General features: G+C 38.0%; 1 protein-coding gene across 3 annotated transcripts in view; it reads right to left on the minus strand.

The window, feature by feature from the left end:
• PLPPR5 (phospholipid phosphatase related 5) overlaps positions 1-21,330 on the minus strand; it is a 128,082-nt gene that overhangs the window by 11,298 nt on the left and 95,454 nt on the right. For 2 of the 3 annotated variants that reach the window (XM_067727001.1, XM_067726999.1), the window contains 2 exons: positions 18,496-18,672; positions 9,024-9,158 (listed from right to left, as the gene is read on the minus strand). In XM_067727001.1, the coding sequence (XP_067583102.1) occupies positions 9,024-9,158; positions 18,496-18,672 (312 nt within the window). The remainder of the gene's footprint in view (positions 1-9,023; positions 9,159-18,495; positions 18,673-21,330) is intronic. The other variant, XM_067727000.1, reaches the window with a different exon arrangement.

Raw genomic sequence — 21,330 nt, forward strand, 5'->3', positions numbered from 1 at the left:
TTCCTAGCATTACCTTCCCTTTCTTGTTGTTGGCAAGAGGGAATTACCTTTGGTTTAAATGATTAGGTCACATAAACCTAAGAAAAAATGCTTAGGCTTAGATGGAAAAAAAATATTTTTTCTCAAAAAGCATTGCCTATACCTGGCCCTATCCACTAAGTGAGTTCTCAAAGTGATCTCCAATGAGCCAGCCATAAGTGGCTACAGTGGCCTGTTCTATTTGCCTTAATAAAACTATGTAGATTATCAACTCCTCTCAGATTTATTGGAAATATTCCATTTTCTATCAAATCCCATCTATCCTTACATTTATTTTTAAATATTTTTGTTCCCTTGCTAGATAGTGAGTGTCCCTTTCTTTAGATTTGCTGTTTGGTACCAGTTAAAATTGATAATGCATAAGCACACATCATGTGTATGTGCTTACCTGTGCAAATCTGAACAGCAGCATTCTGCCTTAGAGAGAGAACAAGCAGAGGGCAAGAGGGAAAAAACAAAAGCACTTAGTGTTTTGTTTCTGGGATGAATGCAGCTTGACCCAGGAGGATCCCTGGAAGGAAGGAAGTCAAGGTGCTCCTTTTCTGTTAGTTATGGCCAAGAGAAATGTCTGAAGAGAGGACAGGAAAACTCCATAGATGAAAGGTCAGCAGGTTTCTTGAGGTGGGTAGGGTGGAGGGATAGTTTTCTTAGTGACACCCTGGTCAGCAGTTAGCCCTTTTTCACTGTAAAGTACTGGTATGGTTAGATAACCCCTGCATATAGACCGAATGCTAGTGTGCCCCCAAATTCATATGTTGAAACCTAATCCCCAACATGATATCAGGAAATGGGGCTTTTGGGAGGTGATTAGCTCATAAGGGCAGAGTCTTTTATGAATGGGATAAGTACTCTTATAAAGACCCTTGAGAACTCCCTCACCCCTGCTGCCATGTGAAGACACAGGGAGAAGATGGCCATCTATGAACCAGGAAGTGAGCCCTCACCAGAGACTGAATCTGCCAGTGCCTTAATCTTAGACATCCTAGCCTCCAGGATGGTGAGAAATAAATTTCTGTTATTTATAAGCCACCAGTCTATCGTATTTTGTTATAGCAGCCTGAATGGAGTAATACAACTCCTCTGATCAGAATCAGCACCCGACCAAGAGAGACTTTGCCAAATGATGCCTGGTCAGTCAATATGGCATAACATGGCTGTATTGAGGTCTAGTCCATGTAATCTTTATCATTTATCTGGATTTTTACAACAGCCTCTCAGATTGGTTTTTGTTTGATTTTGTTTTGCTGCAGTGTTGCTCTCCTTCAATTTATTCTCCATTCTGAACACACCACTTCCTTCCTTACACTCCTTCACGGCTCCCCTTTGCTTACAAGGTGAGAACCAACTTCCCAGTGTTGCATACAAGACCCTTCACAAATTTTCATCAAACATGACAGAGAGTACTTTTCCATATACTTCTTTTTCATTAGCATTTGATCTCTAATGATGTGCTTATTCATGAACTTTACCCAGTTTTCAATTAGGATGTTTTATATATTACAAACATTAACCCATTGGCAAGTGTGTAGTTTACATCTTACACTTCGTCATTGGCTTTTTTAAACTGTTTAAACTACTCTTGATAAATTTTATTTTAAAAAATGCTTGAACCTAAATTTTTCTAGTCAGTAATGCAAGAATGAAGCAGTAATATTGAGTCCCTCCTTTATAAAATCTACAAATTATCATACTTTGACAATTTTATTAGCATTATCTAAGATTTGTCTCATTTTGTCATTGCTGTATTAATTTATTTTGTTATAAATCTTCTCTCTAAATGAATTTTATAATTTTGCCCTGTTTCTGTCACTGCATTTACCACAGTCAATTCTAATTAAGTCTATATTTAAATGGTTTCCATTTTTCCTGCTAACTCATTCATAATATGACTTTTCAATTTGAGAGCTCTAGATATTGGTGTTTTGCTCAGTTAACTGGTACATATCTTCTGGTACGAGCAAGTATGTTCTTTCATGAGTAATATAGTTCCTGAATTCTTACGCACGTGGTGCTTTATGATTATCTTAACACTTAAATGACCTTTTGGGTGGGAATAGAATTCGTATGTCACCACCTTTTTCATGGAAACTCGGAAGACATTACTCCATTTTATTCTGGCATCTAATCCTATAGAGGGAGAAGTCTGAGGCTAACATGCTGTTAGTCTTGGGTGGTATATTAGTTTTGTGTGTATTAGTTTTCAGTAGGCACACTCTATTTTAACCTCAAAAGCTCAGTTGGCTTCCAACAACAAATGTGTGTATATACCTCCTCATACTACATGTTGGTGGTCAGGTTCTACGGATCTGCCCCAAGCTACAGGTTGGGTGTTGGTCTGCTTCCCATGACTTCCCATTCTGGGACTCAGGCTGTCAGAACAGCCCGTATCTGGAACACAGCCTTCTCCTGGAAGAAGGCTCAAGAACAACAGGGTGGGCAGAAGCTCATGATGGCTCTACAAGTTTCTGGTTGATGGGTTATCTATCAGGTTCACTCACATGTTATTGATCAAGTCCAAAATAACTGGAGCAGGAAGGATACTCTGCGTATAGAAGAGGGTAGTTAATAATTGGGAACAACAATACCATCTACCACAATATTTATAGAATTCTTTCTTCAGTATTGAAATTTGAAAATTTCACTGAGAAATATCTAAATTCTGGTATATATTTTAATTTTCCCTTGTATCCTGTTAACCCTTGGAGCCTAAAGATTCAGATATTTATTTGGAAGGAAAGTTTACTTATAGTATTTCTCTGAATATTGCTATAGCTTCATTTGTCCTCTTCTTTAGCATCTACAGTGATTCACATGTTACGTTTCTGTGGTATATCCTTCATATCTATTATTTTTACTCAGATCAATTTTATTCTCTTGTTCTTGTACTACGAATTCTGAAACTTGTCCTTAACATAACTGATTTCACTTTCTCCATTGTGGATTTTGTTCTTTATGGTTTCTAGTATTGGTTTTAATCTTGCCATGACATTCTTCTCTTACATTAGTTTCCTAATTGTTCCAGCTATCTTTCACCTCTCATTTCACATATTTTCTTTAATTTCCTTGACAGTAGAAAGCAGATATTATCTACAATGAATTTAATTATCTTGTAATCTTTTTTTCCCTCAAAAACGTATTCTATCTCTTAAAATATGTCTCTCTTCTGTGTCAAGAAATCGTTTTAAAGGATTTAAGTAATTGTCCTGATTATTTATACTTGAATCAGAATAGATTTACCTCAGTTTATCTTCCTAAACTGAGTGGGAGAAGATTCAAAGATCCCTGAACTGTTTTCTTGAATAGTCAGGGAATCCTTCACCTAGATCTTAAGCTGAAGAGCAGGAGAATGTAGTTTTATAATATCATTTTGATGATTTACCAGCCTGACAGGAGTGGGAGAAGAAGCTGAGGCCATGGACATTTCCAGGAAGGTCACTTTATTTGAAACTATATAGAAACTATATAGAAGCTATAATGAAACTATTGCTATGGCTGCTGAAATATCAGGACTGCTATTCTGTTCAGCTTAAACTCTACTACAGGAAGATGGCATAGTCCTTGGAGGCAGCTTATTTATTTTTTTACCCATTTTATGGTACCCATTCAGTTCAGGAAAGGGTTCTTTCATCTGGCACGTGCCCATATTAATGAGAAGCCTGATCAGAGGAAAGCTTCTTGCCTGAAGGCTTTCTTTTGGTGTGTACTTGCCTATCTGCTAACCCTGCTTCAACATGGTGTTGGTCCAAGGTGCTGAATTGTGCTCTAAATAAGTCTTCTCATTCCCTTAAAGGTCATTCTTATCTCTTGTCCTCACTCTTTGAAATTTTGGAGGTATTACTGGGATCGTATAGGATTTTAGCCACTTCTGCAACATTGAACTTCTTTACTGGCAAAGAAAAATTTCAATTGTCCTTTGGTGACATCCATCAAACTGGAACTATTTATACCATATCTAGTAGAAATGCCTATAATTTTACTCTATCTTGTTTTCTCTCTGTGACACAGCTATTAAGATATTAACTCCTACTTTGCTCTTGCTAATATAGGAGAGTAAAGCTAATGAATATGTAAATGTTTCCATCTTCATTTCCTAGAAGGAGAGGCAGACTTTTGGTTTTTGGCCTCCCGAGAGTAATTAATGGTGTCTTTGTGTTTTTGGAGACCTCCTGAAGCCAGCACCCCTGAAGATTCTGTTTGGGATGCATGGGCCCTTGAAGGCAGGAGCCAGAAAAGGATAAGTTTGAAGGGGAGGAGTGGTGTGACTTGGCTCCCTGAGGCCTTCGGTCGGTGGGATTTTGTGGCTCCTGCAAATGAGAGGCACCTACACACAGCTCGTGTCAGGGCCCCAGGACAGATATGAAATGGAGATGACTGCAGGTGTGCCAAGGACAGCTGGACCCTGGGCGTGATGCATAAAGGCATGCGAGCTACAACCAATTTGGCAGAGAAAAATAAACCAAACACTCTCAAAAGGTTTGTGGGAGTCATAAGGAAGGGACACAGGAATTTAAATTATTCCAGGGAAATTTTTCCAAGGGACTTTGCTCAATCAGAACATATCAACAGTCAATACAAGGAAGCATAACCAAGACCTCCTCAGAGAGCAGCTGAAGAAAACTGAATAATTTTAAAACACTGTAATTATTTTAGTTACACAATTTTTCATAAATATAGCCTCATTACAGGAAGATAAAGAGAAAATGAGAGAGAAAAGGAAGAAAGGAAGGAAGGAAGGAAGGGAGGGAGGGAGGGAGGGGAGGAAAGGGAGGAAGACAGAGACAGGAGAGAGAGAATCAGGTCCACTATGTCAGTTGCTCTCAGACTGGTGTCTGTGGGTACACTGCCCCCTTCTCTCTCTCATCTATATGCTCTTTTCTTTCCTACTAGAGAGAAGTAGTTTGTGTGGTGTTTTGCACAACTGGCTTCATCATACACAGACACATTTTATACATATCAACTTACAAAAATTTTACAACATACTAGAAAACTTTCCACATCTTGATTTACCTCATCCATTTTAACTGTGGAATAGTAATAATAATTATAATTCGTAATGATTAAGGGCTTCAGAGGTGCCAGACACTGCCCTAAAACGCTTGACTATTATCTTATTGAACTCTTACGACTATCATTCTATGAATCATTCTATGAAGGAGAAAACTGAGTCACAGAGCATTTAGGTAAGCTGCCCAAGATCAAAATTGTCCGTAACTGCCAGCTAGTCTACCTCTAGAAACTGTAAGCAGAAGTACCACACTATAATGTACTGGATCCCATTGTAGGAATGTATCACAACTGATTTAATAATTCACTACAGATATACATTTAGATCTTTCATGATTTGATATTACAAACGGCTGTAATAAAGTTACTGGTAACTTAAATAAGTGGGCATTGAGATATGATGGGCTACTTTCCACAGATGATTAATTCTTTTCATAAAACCAAATGTAATGAATGTTCAGATTTATTTAGCTTTCAGAAAAATCATGACTTTTCCTCAAACTGTGGTAATTAACTATATGACAAACTCCCTATAATTAAGGGGTAAATTGCTGGCATTTTATAAGCAAGAACGTTTGCATGCTGTAATTACTCTGTAGTGTACCATCTATCAAACATGTACTTTGAACATGAGGTTATATAAGTACATAACTTCCAAAAGAAACCCTTTGCCTTCTCCATGTAAAACTGACAACCAGAAAATGATAGTTTGGCATAATAATGCTAAAACACTAGGCCATGCCTGTGGACCACACTTTAACACTGCGCCTCCTTTCTCTCCTCAGAGGGCCAGCTTTAAGGATTTAATGTCATTCTCCAACTATCGGTTATTAAGATCAACTTACTGGGGAGCGATTTGCATTCACTTGTTTCCCACTGTGAACTATGATGAAAAGCAATATATTTACTCCAAACATTCCTTATCACAGAAAGAAGAGAAAGCTACTGTGGGCTTCCCTGAAGTGATGGTCTTCTTCCCTTTCTGGCTGATGAGCTCAAATACATGTCCTCTCACCCGCAGAGCTCCTGGCGGAAACTCCTGAGATCCATGCTCTTCCTGTGGTCTATGTGAGTGAGGGCAGCAGACCACAAACTGCGCAGACAGCGTTCTGCCTTGCAGACAGGGATGGAGAGAGCGGAGAGGGAAGTTGGAGCTCAGTGGGGTGAGCGTAAATGTGCTAGGTGTGTGAAGGGGAGAATCAAATTAGATTCCAATCATCTTTATTGCCTAACTACTGGAGTGAAGACAAGGCACATGAATTTGTCATAAACAAAAATATTAATGAAAGAAAGAAGTTAATAAACACGGATCTCTTGCAATCTATGGATTCTAATAGAATATTTTTGCTTTTACCACCTAACATCTTAAAAGTCACTATAAATAAAAATGAATTTGCATAAAATCAAGAACAGAAATATTTTAATAACTTAATATACATAATGATGTAATGGTATATAAGAATATCTGGCAATGCTAGTAGACCACTAAAGAACCGTTATGCAAATAAATATGCTAAAAAGCAGAAGACTGTGTTTTTGTTCAAGTTAATATATTGAGAGCTATATAAAAAAAGACTCTATTTTTTACCCTAACCATTTTCTTCAAAGTATGTTTAAGATCTCTTCCTAAATTCTGTTTTCTATATTTAATTTAAAATTAAACAAGACTGAATTTTATATGTATTATTCACTTATATATTTTATCACATAGGCATGTGTCTTGGATTACTATGTTGTATAATTTTTCTTTGCTGTTTATCAGTGATATGGACATTTGCAAACTGCTTAACTACTTGGAAGTTCAGTTTTCTTAACCGTATAATGAGGAAATTTATTATAAGAGGGCATCAACTAACCACTGTAGAAAAAAGATGAAAACAATCCAATAACTCAAAGAGAAAAGAAATTTATTTGTTTTTCAGAACCATCTAGGGTATGTATGTGGACTGCTCCATGAGCTCACCCAGAACCTACGCTGTCAAGGAGAGGAGGTCGTCTTTAAAACTTAAAGACTATTCCAGTCATTTACCTTTTCCATTTGGCGAGAAGGAGTACAGAATGTCCAGGACAAGAGTTTTCAAAGAGATGACCCAGAGGTTGTTGCACCTACCCTTCTGCTCACATTGTATTGGTCTAAACTTGGTTGCATGGTCACACCTAACTGCAAGGGAAGCTGGGAAAAAGACTACAGCTGGGCAGCTGTGAGTGTAGCTAAAATTGGAGTGGGAAATTTCAGTAACTAAAAGGAAGAAGGGGAGAAGGAATACTGGTCAACTATTAGCAGTCTTTGCCACTAATAATACTCAGCTGTAAAAATTGTTGTAAAGAACAAAATTCTACTTGTAGAGCACAGAAGTGTTTTTGTGGAAGCAATCAGCATAGTATTTGACACATTCTGAATGATCACTAAATGCCCATTGCTATTTTATTACCATCATCATCATCATCATCATCATCATCTAGTGTCTCTATCCTCATCTAAATGCTTGAATTCCTTCCGCAGTATCATGGATAAGTGATTATTTAGCTATTCTTGAATCCCTATAGTAAGAAGAAATTTCATTGCTTTTAAGGTGGGAATTCCACTTTCAGAAAGTTGTTACTACTTACCAGACATTATTTATCTTTCTGCACTTTCATTTCTTTCATCCTAATTGTGATCTCTGAGGCCCCACAGAACAAATCGCATCCCTCTGCCATACAGCAGTACTTCAGATATTTATGGGAAGATATTGCTTCTTTCTTGAGTTTTCTCTTCCTATAAACTAACCATTTTTTGTTCCTTCCAGTCTCTTATAATCCATGATTTTGAGTCCACTCACCATCTTAGACACATCTATTTGCTCACTTAACAAATATTTATTGTCAACTTTTCTATTTTATCAATATTCACCTTTAAACCATGTTGCCAAGGGCAGTACACAGTACACCAAGTTGGTCTGAGCAAAGCAAACCGTCAAACCCCTCATTCAGGATATCATTTTCCCTAAGTGGGACTTAAAACCATATTAACTTCTGGAAGACATATCATGCTGTTGACCCAAGTTGAATGGTAGACTTCTATACTCTCTGAGCCTTTTTCATTTGTGCACTTAACCTAGACATACCCTACCCTACAGGAACTTTTTTAAAAAGTCCAAATACAAAACACTTCCTTTATTTCTAGTTAATTGTTAGTTGTATCTTTGTTGTACTCTTCCAAGAATTTTTATTCTTTCATCCAATGTATTAATTATCCCTCACAGACTCAGACCATCTAAACCGCCAATTAGCATGTAACTGAACTCTTCATTTAAGATATTGATCAAAATCTGGACGTGGACAGGGCTGAGGAGGAGCCATTAGTAACCCTCTGAGCAGTCATTTAGAGTCTCAAGGAAAGTTATTGTTATCTACCTGCTTCTCTGTTCATTGCTATGCCCAATGAGGCCTTGACCTGCCATTCAAAGTGCTACCTAGTCAGGCTCCCTTCAGCCCAAGCTGACCCCCAGTTCCCCCCCTGAGCAGGAGAGCATGACTGGTGATTCCCTGCTGCCAGAACTTTATACACTGAGGTTCAACAAATATTTACCGAGTCCTGATTGTGTGCCAGTTGTTACACTAAGCAGTTTCTCATATAAGTGAGACATGGAAGAAATGGAATATATGCTATGAAAAAATGCTTATATTCTCAAGTAAAACTATCTTATTATTTTGCCCATGTGTGGGACCACTGTATAACATTCCTATCTTGAAGCTATGGCAACTTACAGAACGCATCCCATGTACAGACTCAGCATTTAGCGTGAGGGATTTGAAGAAATATTTTCCACGTGATATGCATTTTTCTAAGATGCTGTATTCAGTGACTAAATTCTTGCTAAATACCACATGAGACTCTGAGCTTGTTTTAGTAAATCAAAAATGACTGTGTAGGAACTCTCAAGAGTAATTATTCATTTGCTCTAACAATCACATTTAGAATTTAAATTATGAATCACCTGTACAGATGTTACCTTTTCCAAAGGACTTTCTACTCGAGGAATGCTGATCATTGGCATCTGTGCCAGATTATCTGTGTGTATATGCTCATTTTCTGGTTGTCTTCCTTTGAAATTATTTACCACACACACGACCTAAAATTTTGGGAAAAAATACAGTTAAAGCAAAGCCATGCTCCTTATAACTATGACCCTTGTGGATAGCCTGATAAATCTAATCACAGTAATAAAGTATTGGAATTACTTAAATATTACATGTCTATAACTTTACATCCAGATTTATTCTGTGTAAATTTTAATGGTTACTCCAGTACAAGCATGTTCAAGAACATTCATCAATTAATATGTAGCTCAGTTAATAAGGACAATTTTATTATTCCAAAATTTTCATTAAATTAGCTTATAGTCAATGCTCAAATCAATCCAAAAATAAGATCATAACCCTATAAAAATTCATAGCAAGCTAACCTTTCCTTATTGTGGCTAAAAATTCATAGCAAGCTAACCTTTCCTATTGTGGCTAATAAATGCTAATTATTTCCCATTGCTTTAAGATCATTACATTCATAATAAACCTTCTACAATTGGCACTTTCTAATTTAGTAGCATCCTTTAATTAACCTAAGTTATTGTCTGTTATTGTATCCCACATATATTTGGCATTTCGACAATAGCTTACTACTGCTACCACTGAAATAGAAGAACTTCTACATAAAGGAAACTGGCCCTTGTTTCAATTATCCCACTTATATCCCATAAGTGACAGAATTTGAATTAAACCAGAAGTTCTCATATTCTAGTGTGCATAAAATAAAGTTCTGGCACTTTTAAAAATGCACATTCCGAAGCCCTCTCCTAAAAATTCTTATTTCACAGATGAAGGATAAGGCCTAGGAGTTGCCACTTTGAAAAGGCATTCCTAGTCTTCCCTGGTGGCGCAGTGGTTGAGAGTCTGCCTGCCGATGCAGGGGACACGGGTTCATTCCCCGGTCCGGGAGGATCCCACATACCGCGGAGTCGCTGGGCCCCTGAGCCATGGCCGCTGAGCCTGCGCGTCCGGAGCCTGTGCTCCGCAACGGGAGAGGCCAAAACAGTGAGAGGCCCGCGTACAGCAAAAAAAAAAAAAAAAAAAAAAAAAAAAAAAAATGTAGGTGAGTCAAACTTTAAGAAATAGTGATTTATTCCTGTCTTACCCCTAGGTTCTTCATGACATTTTTTTTTCTTAAATTCCATATATATGTGTTAGCAAAGGGTATTTGTCTTTCTCTTTCTGACTAAGACAGGAATAAAGACACAGACCTACTAGAGAATGGACTTGAGGATATGGGGAGGGGGAAAGGTAAGCTGTGACAAAGTGAGAGAGAGGCATGGACATATATACACTACCAAACGTAAGGTAGCTAGCTAGTGGGAAGCGGCCGCATAGCACAGGGAGATCAGCTCGTGCTTTGTGACCGCCTGGAGGGGTGGGATAGGGAGGGTGGGAGGGAGGGAGACGCAAGAGGGAAGAGATATGGGAACATATGTATATGTATAACTGATTCACTTTGTTATAAAGCAGAAACTAACACACCATTGTAAAGCAATTATACTCCAATAAAGATGTAAAAAAAAAAAGTAATAGTGATTTAAACAATTCAGGAAAATTATTTGCTATTATTTGCTTATATTGAACTAATGGGTAAGCTATTCTTGAGTCTTCTTTTTCTGGGTTTTATATTCTATTATCAAACCAAAATATAGAACTTACTTGCAATTTATAACCTAACATTCATTTAAAAAAATAAATGCTTAATATACAAGTATAAATTTACACTGTATATTTTTCACAAATCCTCCATTGGAAAGCCTCTCCTTTAGTAGGGCTCATTACTGAATATTTTCAAAGGCCAATTAGATCTTGGTTACTCTCCAGTTTTTAAATAAAATTTTCAAATCTACAAAATAACACATACTCTGAGACTTTATCTCAGAAAAAAAATTTCCTTGCAAATTGCTATATACTTATTATCCTTCCACTTCCTTGAATAATTACAGATCAGAAGCATAGATCAAAGCCTGATTATTTGATACCTCAGCTTCATCACTGCCATCAAGATGTTTAAAGTAAGGGATGGCAAAGGCTTAGAGATGGGTACTTGATAATCCTTCTATCAAATGTTGACCCTGCAAAGGACTAATAGATAGTGTTGTGCCTGTAATGGGCAGATAGTATATATTTTTGATTTTGCAGGCATACAATCTCTGCAGCAAGTACTCAGCTCTGCCATTTTGGCGTGAAAGCAGCCAGAGGCAATTCATATAGGAATAGGCATATCAGTGTCCCAATACAACTTATCACACGGCTATATTTAAAATGGATAACCAACAAGGACCTACTGTATAGAACAGGGAACTCTGCTCAATAATCTGTAACAACCTAATTGGGAAAAGAATTTGAAAAAGAATAGATACATGCATATGTATAACTGAATCACTTTGCTGTACACCTGAAACTGTCACAACATTGTTAATCAACTATACTCCAATATAAAATAAAAAGTTTAAAAAAAAATAAGCAGCAGGCCAGATTTTGCCTATGGGCTGTAGTTTGCCAACTGATTACTGCCAAGAGCACAAAGAATATAATCAAGAATTTTAGCCAACAACAACATAACAAACAGCAGTTTCATACCCATTTCATGACATATATACACACACATGCACATTTCCCTTTTCATTAATATTATAAATTAATGGAAAATCGGCAGATGAAAAACATTGCTACAAATTCTTCTGAATTAAAATTTGCTAAAATAACTATGTACATAGACAAAAGGAAGTCACTAGATGAAGAAACATTCATCTAGAGTTAATATGGGCTACTGAAATTAGTTTAATTGCTTTTAACGTTATTTAGGTTTGGAAAACTCTTTGAAAGGTATTATCAGTTATCTCTTTACCTTAATTGAGGGTCAGGACAACACCCCATTGAAGCAGCTAAGAATTCACATGTGAAATATTTAAATGCCTAACACAGAGTAGATATTCATTAAAGCATCTATTAACATAATGATTACTCTTCATTACTGTTATTATTTAAATCATAAGGAAGGAAATTACCAAATCTTCCCTAGAATCATATTCAAATATTTAGTAAGTCTTGTAACGTTCACAAGCACGAAACTGATATCCTATTAGAAAAATACTCCAAGAAAAGCAATTGACCTGTTTTTTTGATCCTGAGTCTGTAAGTTCTTGAACAGTCCTCTAGGTCTCAGTCTTCTCAATTTGAAAGTGAAGAGTTTGTAATAGATTAGCAAGTTAGCTCCATTTCTTTGTTTGGCAAAGGTATGAAAAATTCAACAAATGTTCAAAATAAAACCCAAGATGCGCCCATCTCCTGGCCCTACTCCAAAACTTGGATCTTTTTCTGGACTCTCTCAGGGAAAGGCAATACCCCTCACATTCCCGTTCCCCTAATGCAGTTGCACGAGGCTGAAAACTTGGACACCTCTTATACTCAACCAGTCACTCAATTTGCTCAATTTTCCTTCCTAAAGATTTTGATTTCTTATATCTGCTTTGTTCTACCTCCGACACCGACTCCATCGACTAAGCAATCACCACCGCTTGCCTGAATTCCTGCATGGCTTTCTAAAGTCTCCCTAAATCCAATCTTGCCTCCCTCTGATCCCTTCCTACAAAGAAGTGAGAATGGTCTTTACAAAATGCAATTTGTATCATGTCAACCTTCTTAAAACCACTTTGTGGCTTGGCTTCTCATTTCTCTTCAAGTGTAAACTCTGGCCCACCTTTCAACCTTCCTTCTTGGTTATCTAAACACCTTCTGCTCCCTTTCACTGCCTTTTGCTCGGAATACTCATCTCCACTGTCTTTGGGCACCATATCTTACTCATCTGTGGTATCACCATCTCCCCTCCACTTCCTTACTAGTCTTCCTTGACCCCAGGCTGTTTTTGTTTGTTTGTTTGCAGGCAAGGACCTGTGATTCTTTTCATCCAAGCACCTATCTCTATATGAAATTATACATCTGTTAGCATAGTGTTTTGGTTGATGTGATTCTCTTTCAAGGTTGTCAGCTCCATGGTAGCAGACATGTTTTTTTTTCTGATCACTATTGTATTCTCAGTGCCACCGTGAATGAACAGATTAATGAATGAGCATGTATGTATCCAGCCTAAAAATTCTCAAATTTTCTAACGTTCCTGTACAATTTAAAGTGATTTTCTTTTGAAACATTCTATTTTTACATGAGTGGTTTCCATGAGTGTAATTCTACCCTCTCTTCCAAAAAATGACACTCCTAAGTCACCGTTACACATAGATTTTTGTTTCCTTTATCCGGTAGTGATAACAAATTAATCTGATCCATCTGTGATCATTTTCTCTCTTGCTTGTGGCAAATAAAACATCTCTGTTGTATGGGGCTATGTGCACGGGCTTTGGGGTCAAACAGGCCTGGGGCTTAATCCCGGGCTCTTTCATTTACTAACTTTGTGAGTCCAGGCAAGTTACTTAATATAACGAGACCTGTTTCTCTTATCTGAAAACTGAGGACAATAATAATTACATCTCAACATGCTGTTATGAGGATTAATTGAGTTAATATAGTAAAGAGTATTCAAATAGTTCCTATTTTTATTATTATGATATCACATATGTCAACCCGACAAGCTTTTGCTTTGGCTCAGTAAACTTGAACTTTTCTGCTGGACACTAATATGCATCTTTGTTGTAAGTGCTTTGAGGCACACATTTTTATAAAACAATATTAGTCAATCTACACCTATTGTTCAACTAGTATTTGCTTTGTATTTTCCTAAGCTTGGGGATTGTGTTCTCTAACTTTGAAGAAAAGGCATGTGAGATAAGAATAATAAATTTACTACTGAAGGTAATTACTCGTTAGACTGTAACAGGACTGACTTCAAGTGCAGTGGAAATTCAGGAAAAATGGGAGAACCATGTAGTCAGGGACACTTCCTGGGGAAGCTGGGATTTGTCTAAGAAAAATCTCAAGTGCATAAAGGATTTGAATACAGTCATCAAAGGTGAAGACCATGATACCTAGAGCCTTCTCTGTACCACACACTCGACTGCCTTTATTATATATGTGATTTCCCTTAACCCTCAAAAGAGCTCTGGAAAGTAAATAAAACAGTTCATTCATTCATTCATCAAATATTTCCTGAGAACCTCCTATGTACCAGACCCAATACTGAGAATACACAGTGATGAAAACAAATAAACACCTTCTCTGTGAGTGGCTTACATTCCAGTGGGTTTGATAGCAAAAAACAAAACCAAAAATATTATATGTGGTATATTAAAAGTTGAATTACACAGTGGAGAAAAGTGAATAGGAAATGAGAAAAGGAGTCCTTGGGGAGGGGTAATCACTTTAAATACAGTTCAGGGGAGGCCTCACTATTTTAGGGATGATGAGGGGCTAAGTGACTTGTATGATGTCACACATCCAGCAAAAGTGGCAAAAAGAAAAAGTGGCAACAGAAGGATTCAACCTAGGTTTGTCTGACTCCCACTCCTGTTTTGCTCTCTAAACTATACAGAGGAGTGGGTGTTCCAGCTGAGGCAACGCACAGGCCAGACAGAGCCTGTCTGTGTAAGACAGGAAGAAAACTGACTGGATTCCAAGTGCAGGAGTTCCACTGCAACGAGGGAAACATAAACTTGGCCGGGAAGAGTGAAGCCAGACTATGGAGGATCCCAGAAGTTCAATGGAAGTGTCTGATTTAATGCAGCAGGAAAGAGGGTTTTGTTTGTTTGTTTTGCTTTGTTATTGGCAATGAATTATGGTATCATGTGTATGAAACAGAATGTGAGGTATGTGGAGGAGAGTCTGAAGTGAGCAGGCAGCTAGGAACCCGTTGATATAATAGAGGTAAGAAGTTTTGATCTCTAAAATCGAGAGGCTATGGTCAGAACAGTGCAGAAATACGACATGGGAGAAAGACTCTGGTGGAAATGAACTGGAACTAGATCAGTCACTGGGTGTGGGGGTGAAGGAGGAGAGTGGGTCAAAGGCAAACGATAGACACCAGGTGTGGGTGATGGGGGATGTGAACGCCTTCAACCGACACACAGAGTCTTGGAGTAGGTTACTGTTAATTTTATTTTGGAATCATTTTAGTGATCTGCACACACTGAAGGATCACTGGAAACACCCCAGCATATTGTAAACCAGAGCTGCAGTCACTGCTTGAAATAAATATTCTACTTAGTTGCCCAAGTGAGAAATCCGAGAATCATCATAGATTGCTGCCTGCTTCATCCTCGTCATCTCCAATGTTCCATCAAGCTCCAAAACATTCCACCTCCCAAATACCTCCCGATAGCCTCCCCTCTCTCTGTGCCCTCAGAGGCCCGATTTGTGCCATCTTATTTCCCTGGTTCTGCCTAACTTGTCTCCTCTATCTTCACCTGGAGCTTTATTTTCCAGAAAACATATTTTCCCCAAAGCACAAATCTTATCAGAAAGTAAAAGGACTGACAGGAAACAAACTCTCACTTACAGAAATTATTTCAGTCATCCATCTGGCCATGCCCTGAATATACACACCATTTTGTTTAACCTTTATAAATCCTTATAATAATCCCTTAAGGAGGCTGTTTATAGCCTCCTTTAAAGAGGAAGAAACTGAGGGTTGCTTAACGGCACAAACTGAGTAGATAAAGAAGCTGGGATTCAGATTCAATCAGGCTGTTTTTCTGTTTCAACTCACTTGGACCCTGATAGAGGCTCCCAAATCACATACGTTTTTAAACAAAAGTCTACGTTATTGTCATAACATACAAGGCCTTTCAGGGTATCCCCCTGTGTGCTCTTCCACTCCCCTTTCTCGTCACTCGCGCTGGATGTCTGGTACCATTTCCGGGTGCCATGTTCTCTCAGATGCACATGGCGCCTTGGGCCTAGACTATAGGAGAGGCTTCATACATACTTATTTTATGAAGCATTTCATACTGCCTCTGTGCTCTGTGCTCTTTGCCCCTCATTCCTTATGCCCCAGGCTAGACCTACCTGCTTTACAAACCTTTCAAGTTTATAAATTATCTCCTCTTTCTGATTTGTCCCTAATCCCAACAGGGTAGATGTCTTGAGTATATGTACCTCTACCATTACATTTACCCTCTATAGAACTCTTTGTGTCCACCTTGTCCCACCTGACTGCGATCTACTTGAGTACCTGGATTGTATCTTTTTCGTGTATTTATTCCCAGCACCAAGCACAGTGCCTGGACTAGAATAGGGTCTCAGTAAATGTTTGTTTCATGAAGGAAGAGAGGGAGGGAACGTTTGCGGGAATAACCTGACTATTCCTCCCTGACCCCGGAAACAGATTCCCACAGCAGACAGGTCATGTTTATCTGAGCCTCCTTGCAGCCCCAGTTCTTGACACCTTGCCTGGCACCTGTAGGCACTCACATTCATAAACAGTTGGGAATGAACGTATAAAAGCTTGTTTAGCCATTACGTGGTTAAAGCATTTTCACATGACCTTTTTATAAGGTCATTTCCCTGGGTGCATGGGAATGTCTGAAGGGGCCTGTGGAATGTTCTAAATATGTGCAGTAGGAGGGTCTTGAACCCAAGGGGTATCCAGAGCCCAACTCATCATTCACCACATGGTTCTCAGATAAGGAAGCGACAGGGACGACATGAGGGCTCTAGATTTCACAACGCAGGGTGTCACGACATTCACTGGCAGTAAAGGGAAGATCGAAACAGCCACAGGAGGATAAGACGAAGCCTGATGAGGTGCTAGCAAAGATGTTCTGGACCTGCAGAGCTGAAACGCAGTTACATCTGACAGCAGTGTTTTAAAACTTTGACTTTTGGTGTGCTCTTTGCCCTGCCTATGATTATTTTCTTAGGATTTATGTAAGATGCTTTTTGTTTTGTTCTGTTTTATAAAAAGTTAACCTGTTTCAACTGTGATAAGTGACAGCAAGGGAAAGGTTTTGGCCCAAGCGTGGGTGGGCCCCAGTTTTCCTGAGGCTACAGGATATCTCTGGGAAACAGAGTGGGGTGAGCCTAAGTCTCTCAGGACTTTGGACATCAGAGGGAGTGACATCAGCAAGAAAAGCAGCACAGGGTCTAGAGAGGGATCAGGGGATAGTCACCACTTTACCGCAGGAAGTTCTAGAAGAAATAACCTCCTAAAATGCCCGACACATAGATAGTGCCCAAAGCTTTGGTAGAAGAAAGGTTCATATAGTTTTTGCTTACTGCTTATGAACTAGTGAAAATAAACTGAAGAAGGAAAGTTACTCTGGAGAAACAATTTAAATATAATTAAAATTAAAATAAAGTGTTTCTTATAATGTGTCAATACAAAAATACGGTTTTTTTTGTTTTTTTTTTTAAATTATTTATTTATTTTAGCTGTGTTGGGTCTTCGTTTCTGTGCGAGGGCTTTCTCTAGTTGTGGCAAGCGGGGGCCACTCTTCATCGCGGTGTGCGGGCCTCTCACTATCGCGACCTCTCTTGTTGCGGAGCACAGGCTCCAGACGTGCAGGCTCAATCGTTGTGGCTCACGGGCCTAGTTGCTCCGCGGCATGTGGGATCCTCCCAGACCAGGGCTCGAACCCGTGTCTCCTGCATTAGCAGGCAGATTCTCAACCACTGCGCCACCAGGGAAGCCCCAAAAATATGTTTTGATTTCTACAGTAGTCTACACATTTTTTCCATCTGGGTAAAATATCCATACTTATAATGGATTGATTAATTCTACAGCCAGACTGAAGTATATTTTCCAACAACTAAAACCTATAGACATATTCCAAGGGGATTTTATCATAAGAGTAGAGATGACTTCATCAGAAGTCACTACGTATGCTCTTCACTCCTTGGCAAAATCTGATTTGCGCGACGTCGTCTTGGAAACTATCCCTGGGTTTTTAGTCACTGCAGGGAACCGGTTCATCTCACAAGTGAGGTTCACCTGTTATCAGGTGCTGAGACTTGGCGGCTCACTAAGAGTACTGCGCAGAGGCACCAGGGCACTTTGGGATGGTCTACATACTCCAGGATGCAAAGTGCCATGAGGAAACTTTTAAAATATTCAAACAACCCAGTTTTAAAAACCATCTGGGGAGGCATGAGTGTTTTTAGCCCCGTTCCATTTTACATGAAAACATTTTGTTCACCTTTAAATGTAGAATATATTGGGTTGGCCAAAAAGTTCGTTCAGGTTTCCCGTAAGATGTTACGAAAAGCCCGAACGAACATTTTGGTCAACCCAATGTGTTTTCTTCACCCCCAAACCTGACTTTGGGCAGAATAAACGAGGGAGCAGGAAGAAACGAATGACTTAAAACATAAATATTTCTATTTGCTATACCACCTTTTGACAACTAAACCCAGTGATTCACACCTGTATTTTCTAATAGGTGGTTATACACGTTGATTAAGAAACAAATTATATTTAAAGAAATTTGTACTTACCAGAAATACTGCTATAGATATTCCAACCAGAAAGCCTGCTATCACATCGGACCAATGATTTCGATATTCTGCTACTCTGTTGAGCCCAGTAAGAAAGGCCAAACACATTAAGCCCAGGCATAGAACGGGCTTAGCAAGTCTTGTTCCTTTGGCTTTGATTGTGTTGGTAATGTACATCTGAAATAGTAAATGAAAAACATGACTTTCCATGAACGTATTTCCTTGATATACACCTCATATATGTGTCTGTACATATATATATTTATTGACACAGATATGCCTATATAGTTCAAATAATTAACTGAAGTTTACGAATTTTTTTGAAAGAAGTTTCTTAAAAGTAGTTTAAAAGTAGTGATTAGTTCATTTTATTTACCTTATATTGACTAATGGCCAATTCTTATGTACTAGTAATTATCTCAGATACTGAGTGCAGACATTCCAAGTGACTTTTTTTAACTTTTAATGTACTTATTCCTGTTTCATCTGAATTTACATTTTAGATCAATACTATTAGAAGGGGAAAACTGATGAATGAATGTTTTTAATGTTTACATTTTTGTATACCATATGGAGAGGACGCATACTTTATAAAAATTAGAAGTTATGAGTATAGTTATAAAAAACAAAATGGAGTGGATTTCCACTAAACAGATACTACTTTGAAAAAAGAATTTAAAGTTCAATACAGTGCCAAGGTTTGCTTTTATGCTGTTACCTGAAATTGTGAAATTACTTTGTTTTAACCAAATTTTATCAACCAGCATTAGGACAACAACAAAAAATTAACGATGATGGGGGAAATGTGTCAGCTAAAGCCAAAACAAAACAATTAGTAAACACCTACATTTTTGGCATCTTCACATATGCTAATGAAGAACAATTAAGTGTCAGCTGATTGCACAGAATGAAATGCCTTCAAGTTGTGAGCCACCATGCTCAAAAAACCCAGTCTTTTCCCCAATCTGATTTATTCTATAGCTCAATTGCTCATAACTTAAACCATGTGTTCCTATATAAGTGAATCTGTTGACTGTGAAGGAAATGTGTCAGTTATTATTTCAAGTCACTAGTAAAGTAACTATTAAAGAGATGGCTTTGACAGTGCAATCAGTTTTTATGATATTAATGTCAGAATCTGATACTGATAATATAATCAGAAAAATACTTAGAAATGTATGTAACCACTTGCCTATTGTCCTCAGTTGAATAAAAAATACATTTGCCTAAGAGATTAAACCAAAATCAGCACTTATGCTTTTAGTTCATGGCAGCCATTTTAGAATGCTATGAAATTCAGTAATTATCTTTTCTCTTTTTTTTTTTTTTTCTGGGCAAGTTTGCAGCCCTGTTAGCTGCCAGTACACACTGTATGAATATTTAAACAGTTCATTTGATACAAGGCTTCTACCTAGCCAAGTTCTAGCTCTTTGCAATCTATCCCTGGTCCCGATACTCTAGGGGAAAAAAAAGCTGGATTATCTCCATTTTGGGCCTATGACCTTCAGAGCTATGTCTGTGTATTCTAAGCCTGTGCTTGAAAGAGCAAAATAATCTCAGTTAAGAAGAATAAGTATACATGAGAGGGAAATAGGAGATGAGAAAGAGAAAATGGTGCTTTTGCCATTCTAAGAGAATATATTAAAGAGTCTTGCCCACATGAGTAACAAGGCAAGAATATCACACCACTTCAGGTGTCCAGTGACGTACCTAATAGAGTAATTCCTTATTTGACTCGTGCCTATAAACAGGGAGTGAAATTTGAGCTGCTTGTGGGATTTTCTGTAACACAGCTATGCGGCTGATTACTAACTTCTTACCTTTGCATTTCTTCACGTCTGTCAGAACGCTAAAGACATCCTATCCTTATTAAAACAAAATGAACGTGAAATGATAACTGAATAGTATTAATACCGCTAATACTTATTATAGCTATGATTTAATGAGCGATGGCTGTTCAAGGCAATGTTCTAAGCATTTTACTTTACTTATTAAATCCTCAAAATAACCATATTAGTAAGAAATCATCATTATCTTCATTTTATAGATGAAAAAATTGACTCAAGACAAAGCTTACTATGAAGAATATACAACTTAACTATTGGGGGTGGCACTTTTGAGAAGGAGAGATGTCAATGGGAAGTAGGGGTAAAGCACTTTGGTGCCTTTAACCTTTGTTTCTTTCTTGATTGATTTCTTGCCTAGAGAAAATGGCATAAGCTAAGTATCAGTGAATGCAAGAGAAATGAAATGAAAAATACGGGAAAGAAGGCCACCATAGTACATAGCAGTGAGGCTACATCTATACTCTACTAGTAGGAAGAAGTAGGAAGTAGTATATATGTGGTTTGTGTGGGAAATCTCCTACAGAGATGTATGGCTTTGGAAAACATTTGCCTTCTCCTTCAACCCCAGAGGCCATCACAGATAGAGCTCAGCCCTAACTTATCCAAACTGTGTAAGCCTATAGTAATCTGTGACCTTGGGTTACAATCCTCTGAAGTGTCTCTTGAATTTGAGTTTATTCCTAAGATGCTCTATGACTTAAGCATTGTTTATAAAGCGTCCCAAGACACAGTCTGGCCACTATGCAAACTCATGAAAAGGCTTTTATATTAGGAATAGCCTGGGATTTGGCTCTTCCCCCACCAGATCCCCACTTAATGCCCAGAACCAGAATAGAAGATAATTGAATTTTAAGCGTTATGGGAGAAGGACGACATTTCTTCAAATAATTTCAACTTTAAAGTGGGTCACTGTAGTGCTTTATAATGCACAGATTTTTCTGTACCATAATCAGTTGACATGGACGTCACAAAAGAAAAATTTGAGTTT

This window comes from Pseudorca crassidens, chromosome 2, assembly GCF_039906515.1.
Source record: "Pseudorca crassidens isolate mPseCra1 chromosome 2, mPseCra1.hap1, whole genome shotgun sequence".
NCBI lineage: Eukaryota > Metazoa > Chordata > Mammalia > Artiodactyla > Delphinidae > Pseudorca > Pseudorca crassidens.